The sequence below is a fragment of the Cydia strobilella genome, chromosome 22 (genome assembly GCF_947568885.1).
Source record: "Cydia strobilella chromosome 22, ilCydStro3.1, whole genome shotgun sequence".
Lineage (NCBI taxonomy): Eukaryota > Metazoa > Arthropoda > Insecta > Lepidoptera > Tortricidae > Cydia > Cydia strobilella.
The window spans coordinates 11,954,123-11,966,212 of NC_086062.1; the positions used below are offsets into that span (position 1 = coordinate 11,954,123).

General features: G+C 40.6%; 1 protein-coding gene across 4 annotated transcripts in view; it reads left to right on the plus strand.

Moving 5' to 3' along the window:
• The window catches only part of LOC134751507 (trithorax group protein osa), a 60,341-nt gene that overhangs the window by 17,722 nt on the left and 30,529 nt on the right, over positions 1 to 12,090 (plus strand). For all 4 annotated transcript variants that reach the window (XM_063686925.1, XM_063686927.1, XM_063686928.1 and 1 more), the window contains exon 2: positions 5,427 to 6,110. In XM_063686925.1, the coding sequence (XP_063542995.1) occupies positions 5,427 to 6,110 (684 nt within the window). The remainder of the gene's footprint in view (positions 1 to 5,426; positions 6,111 to 12,090) is intronic.

Genomic DNA, 12,090 nt, shown 5'->3' on the forward strand with positions numbered 1-12,090 from the left:
TGAAGAATTGTTTGACATGATGCCAACGGCCGCTTTCTATCACCGCACCGCTCGCCATCGGCAGGGTGTTCATCCTCACACCCTAGCACCTAAATGGTCGCGTACTGTGCGGTTTAAGAGGAATTTCCTCCCGCGTACGCTTCGGCTGTGGAATGAGCTCCCTGCCGAGGTTTTCCCGAGGGGCTACAGTATGGGGTTCTTCAAAAAAGGAGTGTACAGGTTTTTAAAGGGTCGGCAACGCGCGTGTAATATCTCCGGTGTTGCAGGCGTTCATAGGCTACGGTAACTGCTTACCATCAGGCGGGCCGTGTGCTTGATTGCCACCGACGTGGTATAAAAAAAAAAAAAAACATCTCTCTGTTTTCGTGTGATATAAAATAAAGCATTGTATATGAAATATTATCTGGTCGTATTAATTAATTACACCAAGTTAATTAGAGATATAACAGTTACAATCGACGAAAGAGCATCTAGACCAGTGGTTCCTAACCTTTTTAGTACTGTGACCCCTTTGACTAACTATTAGAAAACTCCATTTTACCTCTCCATAATTATTAATATTTTTTCTTATAGATAGGTACCCCCGTACCGTAAAATGCCAGTTTTACCCCCACATGATAGACGGTCTTCTCCACAGCATTGATCTTACTTTATATTAATTATCACAATTCCATATAATCCATATTACATTAAATACTATGAAGTAAGGATAAAACTGATATGGGAATAAACGTCGCTTAAACCAATTTTTATATTAATCATACTCAAATAGTATTTTTTTTACCTAAAAATCAATATACGCTTAGGTAAAAGAAAATAATGTAATCGAGCGTGTCTTTTTTGTTTTGCCATTTTTGTGTTATTTCTACTCAGAATCACGAGCTCTTTCGATCCTAATGGGATAAAAATGTCCCAAGGTTTTTTCCTATTGTATTACCATTTCCCCATATATTCCGTATGACGGTAACACAAAGGAAAGTTTGAAAAATGTATGGAAATTTTGGGACACTTTTTTTTCTCCGATAACGATGAAAAGGGCTCGTGATCCTGACTAGAAATAACACAAAAGTGGCAAAAAAGTTCACATAAAAAATGGCAAAAAAAAGAAACGCTCAATCTATCCAATAACGTAAAAAAAGTAAAAGTGACGCGTCAGAGGAGCGTCTCGCGGCGGGCACATTATAATTAAATTATAGGTACATAAATGGAGCGCTTGAATGGAATCATAGCGTAGTTATTACTTACTAACATTACATAGTACGATCGGGCCCATTTATTGTTATATTAGTCTAATATTATTAGTGTGTTGCCCTGAATGCCCTGGTAACCCATACGACTTGACAGTTCGTGGACTAATAATATTGGTTCGAGAAATGGGCCCCAGATGTTACTCTTACGGACATGGCTACATGTTTGTTTTATAATGTATTCTATGTAAACTGAACCGTCGAAACATACCTAAATATAGTCTCATCCAATTAAGAGAGAAATAATTGAATCTATTGAATAAGAATGTAAAAATGAATAAAATCTAATGTAAAAATAACAGATTTGCAAGAAGTCATCCCATAAATGCTTCGTGAATAAATTTTTGTACGGAGCGTCTTGCGGCGGGCACGTTAGAATCAATGGGGTTGGCAGGTCGAAATATTTCGCAGATGGCGCCAGCATAGCTTGCCCTGTCAATCCCTAGAATTGTGTCAAATTTTTGTTTTTTTAAAGGAATTTTATGCCGGGCAAGCTATGATGGCGCCATCTATGCAAACCTTTGACAGTTGCTAACCCCATTGGAGCGCTTGAATTGAATGGAATCATGCAGCGCGGCTATTACTACCATTACATAAGTAATATAGTACAATCATCTGTTATTCTTACCGGTATTATGGTTACCTACATGTTTGTTTTATAATGTATTTAATGTAAACTGAACCGCCGAAACGTACTTACCTAAATACAGTTTCATTCAATAGAGAGAAAGAATGGAATAAAAAAAAAACTAAATCTAATGAAAAAAAGTCAACACGTCAAAGGAGCGTCTCGCGGCGGCCATATTAGAATTAATTGGAGCGCTTGAATGAAATCGTTCAGCGCGGTTATTACTAGTATTACTACCATTACATACATAGTAGTCATAGTACGATCAGCTGTTACACTTGCATGGCTACCTGTTTGTTTTAATATACTGCTACTATTTTATGTAAGCCGCGCATCGTTTACAACAGTTTTCGTGGAAGAATGGATGGAGAGCGTGTAGAGTCCGAATAAGCTTACTTTGCATCGACTTGCAGAACAAAATGAGGGAGTGCCGTTATAAACGACATAAATAAATACAATGACAAAACGGGACAGAGGACGATTGTGGAGGCCTATGGTGTTGGCGGAGGATGCTAAGGATTAGCTGGACGGAAAGAAAGACGTATATACGAAGGGGTACTGAGCATGACAGGAGCAGGGTTCGAAAGGATAATTGTCAATGATAGTTATCTTGATAATTATCGTGATTTTTATGTCTGATAAATAAACTACTAAAGTACTAAAGAATTCAAAGAAAAAAATATAGCACCTGGGATAATTATCCGATATTTATCGACGACGACGACGACGATCCGATATTTATCGACGACGACGGAAAGAGGCCCGACGGAATGACCCTTATTCCCTGGCGGATGGGACGGCCACTTATCTGGGATGCAACTTGTGTGGATACTCTGGCGCCGTCCCATTTAGCCGCTACTTCATTGAGGCCTGGCGGAGCGGCGGCAGCAGCTGAAGCTCTAAAGCGCCGCAAATATGCTGGACTATCGAGCAATCACTTATTTGCGGCGTTTGCGGTGGAGACTCTGGGACCTTGGGGTCAGGAGGCACTAAGTTTATTTAAATATTTGAAGAAGATGCTCCTAGACACCACCAGAGATCCTAGAGCTGGCTCATTCCTTGGCCAAGGGATCGGAATTGCACCCTTATGGGCACCCTTCCGCAAGGATCAGATCTGGAGGACTTTTTTAGTTAGTTCTAATTTAGTTGTAATTTATTTTATAAGGTTTTAGTTTTATTTTAATTTAAGATTAGTTATTGTATTTTAAATGTAATTTGTATGTGATGTAATTGTTATTGTGGAAATTAAATCTAAAAATAATTAATATATTATCGGATATATATATCGCGATAATTATCAGACTATAATTATCTGGATAATTCCGAACCCTGGGCAGAAGAGAAGTGATGCCTGTTAGACACAATAGCTAATAGAAGGGGCAAGATGGTTGGCCACCTGATACGGCACGCACGATAGATTTTTTTTAAACATCCTGGAGGGCAAGATTAAGGGGAAAAGACGCAGAGGAAGGCCCAGGCTCACATATCTCAGCCAAATAAAAGATAGTTTCTGTCGTGTCGTACGAGGGAGTTAAAAGGCTGACCCAGCTAAGAGAAGTGACGATTACTCCACCGACAAGAGCATAGCTCTTATTGATGATCTTGATTAAATAAATAAAATATCTGTATGTGCTGATCTAAGTAACAACAGTTTTTTTTACATAAAAAAATATTCCTTTTGTCCCCACTATTTATGTCCGTGTATCTTGTTTGTTATAAATGTCATAATACCTATATGTCAACCGCAAGTGGCAACAGCTCAATTATAAAACTGGTACCAACCCAGAACGGGACAATTTATTATTAACGTCGCAACGCTTCGCTCCCACGCTGCTAGGTGCTAGGGACAGGGACACCTAGCTAGGGGGAGAAAAAGACGATCCCACTCTGATGTCGGCGCGGCGTTAGGTAAAACCTGCACCTTTGGTAATAACCTTTGTTGCAACCTGCAAACTTGATTGAAATGTTTCGAGTAAAGTTCGAGTGTTATAAGGTAGGAGAGAAATGCTATGGTAATTAAAATGCCAAGACCGTGCTGATCTAATGGTTCTTGTTATTGTAAACGCTGCAAGAATCAAACTATGAGAAAGGATTTCAACAATTGTTTGCTGAGGATGCACTAAGACTGAAGATACGAGCATATATACTGAATGCGGAGAAATTTCAAAAAATATTTGAATTCATCGCGGACGATCGGCTCAAAAACATGAAGAACTGGGCTCTTTTCGCTCTTATTCATCTGACGTCTCGTTTCGCCATTCTCCGATTTAGGTCGGTTTTTTTGCCGAGACTCCCGACGAGAGGCACTTAACGAGTGTGTACACTGTACAGACGGCATTATGGTGGATCTTGTCAGTAAACAGCGTGGACACTGGTAATTGAAAGATACCGATTATAATAGCAATAAAGTAATCATGGTATGAATAAAACGACGATAAAACGCTCGAAGAATTACCCCTCTTATTAAAATTACGCTTCCATTAAACGAAAGTGATCACATGTTACTTCGTCATTATTGAGTATCTTGACATGTAAATGATTTTAATTCTTATGCTGTTGATGTTTCCAAAATTTGCATGCCAAATGGCAGTAGTTATTGTTACTCACTATATTTGTAAGGACACCTTTCTACATATTACATATTCTTGCGAATAAATTATTCTATTCTATTCATCAATATTCCATTCATACAATGTGTACCATCGTGTCGTTGACACAATTTTACCATTTGTCGCCCTTATTTCAAAGGCATACGGTCTACAGACGTTCATTTAATGGTTTCGATACTGCCAGAATGAATGTCAGTAGAATAGCCGATGCCCATCGTCTTAAAACGTGTAAATAATAGTCTACAGTACATCTGGTGCTACATTACGACACCATGTGCTATAATAAGCACATTATGTAATTACGTGGAAATTTAAAGGGCCATAATGTAAGTACTGTAAAACGTTGCTACGATACACGTGCGAATAGGTAATTCGCAACTCGCGTCGATTTAAAACACTCCCTTCGGTCGTGTTCTAAAATTCCCCATTCGTTGCGAATTTCGCACTTGTATCGTAAATAACTATTAATAAGCAGGTACTTTTATCAATAATAAACGACGCGACGTGTATGTTTGTTTGTTTACATTAAAGGCTGTTCAACTCGTGTCGTGTTTTATTTTTAATCTTATTGATATTCCATAGGTGTAATACGGCGCTATATTTAGAGCCGAATGTGTGTCTGATTTTACGGGCTTAGAATCTGGGTCGGCTGATGTACATAAGCGAAAGTGTGTCATCTCATCGATAGCTACATTAGCAACCTAACCTAGGATTCGGCAAGCTTTGAAGAGAGCCAACTGCAGTAAAAATCATCAATATACGAAAGAAAAAGGTTTCTAATTTTCTATAGAATGCGAATAATTTTATGAAGAGTCACATAAAGTTGTGTCATCATTTTTAGAGGCAGAAATCATTGTCAGTTTTTTGTACACCTTGCTTAGCTATTTCTGCTGCTCACTCGAGTGAAGTAATTATACTAAAGCTGCAATCTTGTGTTTACAGGGAGGAGGGCTCAGAGAAGAAGGGCTCGGAGGGGCAGGACGATGGCTACGAGACGAGCAACAGCGGCGAGGCGCGCCGCAAGCCCTCCAGCGCCGAGGGCTCCCCCGCGCCCGTCGCCCCCGCGCCACCCGTCCCACACGACCCTTCCCCCGCCCCACCCACCCCGCACAACCCCTCCCCCGAGCAAGAGCTCGAGCCGGAACCCGAGCATGAGCCAGAACCTTACGAGCTGATGCAACGCCACTACCCTTACAGACATTTCGAGCAGCCCCAACCGCAGCCCGATTACCCATTCTTCCCTAAATACTCGGACCCTTACGGGTTCAAGCGCGAGCCTGACGCGCCGTACGACATGTCACATCACGGCCACCACTACCAGCCGCAGCCACATCCACACCAACACCCTCATCAACAACACCATAAAAGAGATGAAGACATGTATAATGGTGTTAAACGTGAATGCGACGACCCTTACTCGTTCGTGGAAGAGGACGCGATGTGCGCGATGCTCGGCGCCCCGCAGCACCACACGCTGGAGCCGCACCAGCACCACCAGCAGATGCACCAGCACCCGCACGCGATGCATCCGCAGCATCCGCAGCACCACATGCAGATGCATCCGCAGATGATGCTCAACCAGCCGAAGAAGAGAGGGCGGAAGAAGAAGATTAAGGACGAGAATGGGTGAGTTTGTAGTTTAAGGTAGTAAACGATTCTGGTGGCGGGGTGGCCATTAAACTCGGTCCCCACTGGCTTGCCTAATTTTAAGGCGGTCGAGCACTGGATTAAAAAAAACGAGAGCCACATTAGCTCCAGATTGCCCTTATCATACTAATGTTATTTTATTGACGCGCCGCCACTGAACTACAAATTTACAGTCTAGGTTAGGCTAGGGTAATAGGGTTTATTTTTTAAATTTCTCAATTTACGCGAGACACCATCTTATTGTAGTAGAAGTAGGGTGTCCAGCGGGAGATTTCCGATTTCAAAATACAAAAACTAAATTTTACATGCACGTCCCAGATTACCACTTCACGATGTCGCATCGTATCGTAACATTATAGTCTTTAGGTGCGTCAAAATCTATAGTACCTAGCCGCAATACCAACTGACGACTGAGGTCATGTCATAATGCCATCTCTTTCACTCACAAGGGTCACTCACAGGAGATAGCAATACAACCTCGTAAACCTCGTTCGCCAGTTGGTATTGCGGTAGCGAACGCACCGCGAGTGCGCACGCATGTTTGCTTCAGATTGCGCGCCTAATTAGCACAACCCAACCCATGCAAGGTTCGCTAATCGCGTAATCTACAGCAAACATGCGTTGCGTGCGCAGTGCGTGTTCGCTAGATCTGGACATGCATTTATTTTACTATAGTAAGTACCTATATACTTACCTGGAGCGGAAGCGCTGGTGGCCTAGCGGTAAGAGCGTGCGACTTTCAATCCGGAGGTCGCGGGTTCATACCTCGGCTCGTACCAATGAGTTTTTCGGAACTTATGTACGAAATATCATTTGATATTTACCAGTCGCTTTTTGGTGAAGGACTAATCCTAACAAGGCCTAGTTCCCCCTCTGGGTTGGAAGGTCAGATGGCAGTCGCTTTCGTAAAAACTAGTGCCTACGTCAATTCTTAGGATTAGTTGTCAAGCGGACCCCATGCAGGCTCCCATGAGCCGTGGCAAAATGCCGGGATAACGCGAGGAAGAAGAAGAAGAGTAGGTTTACTTACCTACCTGACTGTAGATACATAGTGTTGGTCTCAGTCTAAATTTTAAGATCGCGACTGCGCTAAAAAAAAATTTAAGATCGCGACTCTGCGCTAAAAAAAAACTTTAGTACTTCAGTTCAGTTTTGTAAGTTCCGAGTAGTCCTTAAGAGCCTACGATAACGTCATACGATTGTTCGTTCCAAATTATAAATACGAGAAATTCGTACCGTATAAATGAGCCTTGAACTTGCCACGTCAGTTTTACAAGCTTTTATTTTGTTTCACCTGTGTCCCGTTGTCTGTCTGTAATAAAATCTTGCAAGTTAAATTTGACCCCCTTCCCGGTTTCCGATGAAGGTGAAAATTTGCATTCCTATGTAAGTTGGGTGGCAATGCAATATTATGATACCATCGAGCTGATCTGATGATGGAGACAAGAGGTGGCATAGGAACTCTGTGATAAAACAACGCGAATCTGGCGAATCGGTATCTGGTCTAATTGGGTTTGGGGTTATTAAAATTGGCTCGAAGAGTATTAGCTGCCTGTTGAAAGAAAATTACAGTCAGCGATAAAAGCTTGTACCAAAAATGAAATTTTTGCCGAAAACTCATTTACTTTAAGTTCACTCAAAGTTAATCTGAAAAAGCTTTGGCTTTCCTACGAACTGTGATTTGGTTGAGTGCTAATATATATATTTTATTTATATATTATATATATATTTATTTATTTAATATTTATTTAGTACTATATATTTATGTATGCTAGTACATATTTATTTTATTGCATAATGCTATTGATGTATTTTAGTTATTCGTAGACGTTAATATTGTAGTTTTCCTTTTTAAATATTATTGTACGTTCTGTAAGTTTGTCTATCTATCTAATTCGAATTTTCCACTCATTTACTCTAAGGTTAGCTGGAAGAAATCCCTTATAGGGATAAGCTCGCCTTTGTACCTAAATTTATATGAATTTCATGTTAACAATTTTTGTTTTGTACAGTAAAGTGATTTACTACTACTACTACTACTACTTTAACTACCAAACTCGTAAAGAACATAAATTATAATTACATCAATATTCCGTAGTTCTGTAACTTCTGTCGCGTTCGCGTTAGGTTCAGAAAGCGGAAGGATTATAGGCGGTCGTTATCTGTCGGCCTCGCCGCGTCACGTTCACATTCACACTTGACGTGTCGACTATCATCACGTAAATTTATACCTTTTTCTTACAGTAATAAGGTTCAAATTCGAGTAACACACCGTCAGACAATAGGGCGTTTTTCGTAAAGCTGTGCGTTTTCCTCGTCGCATCCTCGGTATCTGGGCTTGTTATTCGCAATGAGCGAGCATACGTCTCTGAACGTGAACAGAGCTATCTAGGAATTCGAAGTTCTATCGTCATCTCTATCGCTCTATGTAGAACAAGACTCTTGACAGGTACTTTACAACACGAATGGTATACAGATATATCTCGATGTGGAAAATAATTAATAACAAGACAGCCAGATACATTAGGAGCGTTGTGTTATCCGCTACTTATTGACGCTGACTGTACAATCGTCCACAGTTAACTGACAATTCTTAACCTTAACATTAAATCATTTTACGGTTTAGACTCACTTGTCATAATAATATAACATGTCGCGCGAGTGACTAAAACAAGGGAGTCTAAACCGTAAAATGATTTAATGTTAGTATGTCTCACAACAGTTTAAATTCGATTAATTCTTAAGCTTATTGCATTTGCATAAGGTCTATCGATGATCTAAAGGGGCCCACCGACTATCAGTCCGCCGGACGATATTGGCCTGTCAGTTGTTCGGAACTGTCAACTTTTTGTTCTAACTGACAGGCCGATATCGTCCGGCGGACTGATAGTCTGTGGGCCCCTTAAGTGTTTATGTTGCTACGACGTTAAACGGAGACTAAGCACTTAACTATTTGATGAGCATTGTGTTCGTGAAGCGATCGTAACATGTCTGTTGTTGCTCCGTGCAATATAACTATAACCTGTACCTTATAGCAAGGACTATATACCTACGTGTTACGTACGTATCTATTGTATTAGCAAAAAGGCCTCTGAAGCCAGGATCGATAAACGTGCTCTAACTCCCGTACTGTAGTCCCTATTTCAAAATGATCTTGATTCATTTTGAAATACGTGTCTGGCCCTCTTATAATAGAATCTGGTCACAAAATTTGTGACCAGATTCTATTATGCATGGGTTAAGAATTGCGACCTGTAGAGGAGAACATCCGCGGACATACGAAAGCAAAATGCCCGAGTTAAAACTAAAACGGAGACCTTTGTTAACAAAATGTATCGGCATCAGATCGGCATTGAGTCCGCCATTTGTACATTGTATTTATTTTGTGCAATAAAGTTTAAATAAATAAATAAAATGTACCTTACTAACTTAATAATATAAATATGTATATGTACCTCTTAATAATTTAACTAGTATGTTGTTTGTTACAAATTTGACGTGTTAAATGTTTATTTTATGAATAAAACATTGAAATTGAAAACGCTACGGTCATTACGCTCAATAAATGCAGTTTGTTTTCATAGATTCAGTTCATCGGTTTCAGATAGTATAGTCAGACAACAAAACCGTTGTACTGTCAATATTTTCAAAATACTTAATCAAAAATCTATAAAGCTTATAAAAAAAAGTCCCCCGTCGCGTCTGTCTGGGTTTTTTAAGGTTTTGGGTAACCCGTGCGAAGCGAAAAATGCGCGACATTGCAACAAAGCAAAATCTTAAAACCCCCGAGTTTAAACGGCGAACTAAATTCCCAGATTCCGCATACCAAAGACAATACTATTTATAGTCAAAGAAACTTGCCAACGTTCCCCGAAATCCAGGCGTTACCATTAGTCCTTAGTGCTCACAGTTAGTTTAGTATCAAAGTTGGCCTGAGAATGTTCGCAAATTAGCTCAGCTGATCGCTGTCAATTCGCAAATTGTAACTTGCGGGTCAATTCGAACGTGCAACTGACATCAAACCCATATTTGAATCATATTAGAATCATATTAGAGGGCCTACCGCGAAAAACGACATTTCGTTAACTGCCTCTCTATCACTCTTGTATATTTTAGCGAAAGACAGGCAGATAACGAAATTTTAATTTTCGATTTTCGCGGTAGACCTATCGCTTACGCTCCGGAACGATCGGATCGAAACACAACTGTCACTGTCGCACTAAAGGCTGGCGTCCACTAGACTCGCCGAGGCGAATCGAATCGCAATAATTCGCCTTCTATACATTTACTATGAATGGTAAATTCGATTCGACGCGCCGCGGCTCTTCGTCAATAGACGCAGTTTCATAGTAAATGTATAGAAGGCGAATTATTGCGATTCGCCTCGGCGAGCCTAGTGGACGCCAGCCTTAATATGGAAGAGTGATAGAGATACACAAAGCGTTTTGTTGTCGTAGCGATAGCGATTGTCACCCTGGCTAGGTCGGCAGCTGTCATTCGAGCGTTCATTTCGTACTGACTTGTATTAATGCGAGCGAGACGCCCGTGCGAATGACATCTAACTGACATGATTCCAATATCGGTATGAAGCTAGATGCACGTCCGAATTGGCCTGTAAAAGTTTGAAACTCGCTGCCGCTGGGACTGAAACGTCGTATAAAAGTTGTACGAGAAGTGTTTATGTTGCTTTAAGTTCGGAAAACTGGCACGTGGCGTGAAGGTGTTTGTGTTGGAAATTTCACAGATTATCTAATTTAATCTTTTGTGACAGCGACAGACTACGGAAGTAGATGGTGTATAAAACATAATGAGATAGCGAAAGAAGATGCAATCGCTCTATTGGTCTTAATATTAATACCTATATGTAACTAAGAATTCAAGGGCGGGGATCTGTGTGAAAAATATGTGACACGCACTTATGGCTCTACACTACTATGACTCTACAAATAAGAACGTGTCAGATATTTTGCGCCCTTCGTTGTGTAACATACTATTGCAGGGACCAGTTTTTCAAAAGCTTGTCACTTGTAATACAAGCGGATGTCACTTTTTGACAGCTTTTGTTAGAAAGGGACTTCCACTTGTATTACAAGCTACAAGCTTTTGAGAAACGGGCCCCAGGTGACTGTATACTCGTCACAAGTTATGTGCTTCAATTTTAGAGTACTTACAGTAGTACAACGCGCTTAAGACAATTCTGAGGGGACCTAACAAAAAAAGCGTCTTAAACGGAAAATCGTATTAAACGTAAATAGAAAAACTAGTATTATTCATGTAATTTGTTTATTTAGAATGGAAGACACAACAAAGATTATAAATCGACATTAGGGTACTTAACATAATTTTACCTACATAATTGTAGTATTTTTGTGAGATAAATAAATTCTGTTTATGTTGGTATTAAATAACAATAAGTTCTGTTTTACTTAAAGTAATTATTTATTTTAGTTTGACGTAGAGATTTCGATGCATTTGCTATAACAAGATTTTTAATATAATTTAATTTATGGATCGCGTCTTCGCTATTAGCCATAGACGATACAGTATAACGTCTTAAAGCGGCCACAACTGAACCACAGAATAACTAATAGTACTGACAACATTTGACAAAATTGGAGGTGTTACCTCCTGTTCATGAGCTTCGTCATCATCACTAACGGCCCGGCCACGCCATCGCGCGGCGGCGGCAGCGGCGAGCGGCGGCCATAGGTGGGAACGAAAGGTCCGATCGCTTGTCTCGCTCCAACCTATGGCCGCCGCTCGCCGCTGCCGCCGCCGCGCGATGTCGTGGCCGGGCCGTTAGGGTTGCGTTTTGGGAAGAATGTGTTGCACTCCGTGGTCCATAACGGTCAAACAGATGGCATCATACTCACGCCGATAAGGACCCAACAAAAGATATTAGACAAAACAAAAAACCCGAGGCAATAAACACATTAAAAAATATTGCATAACGGCGTAT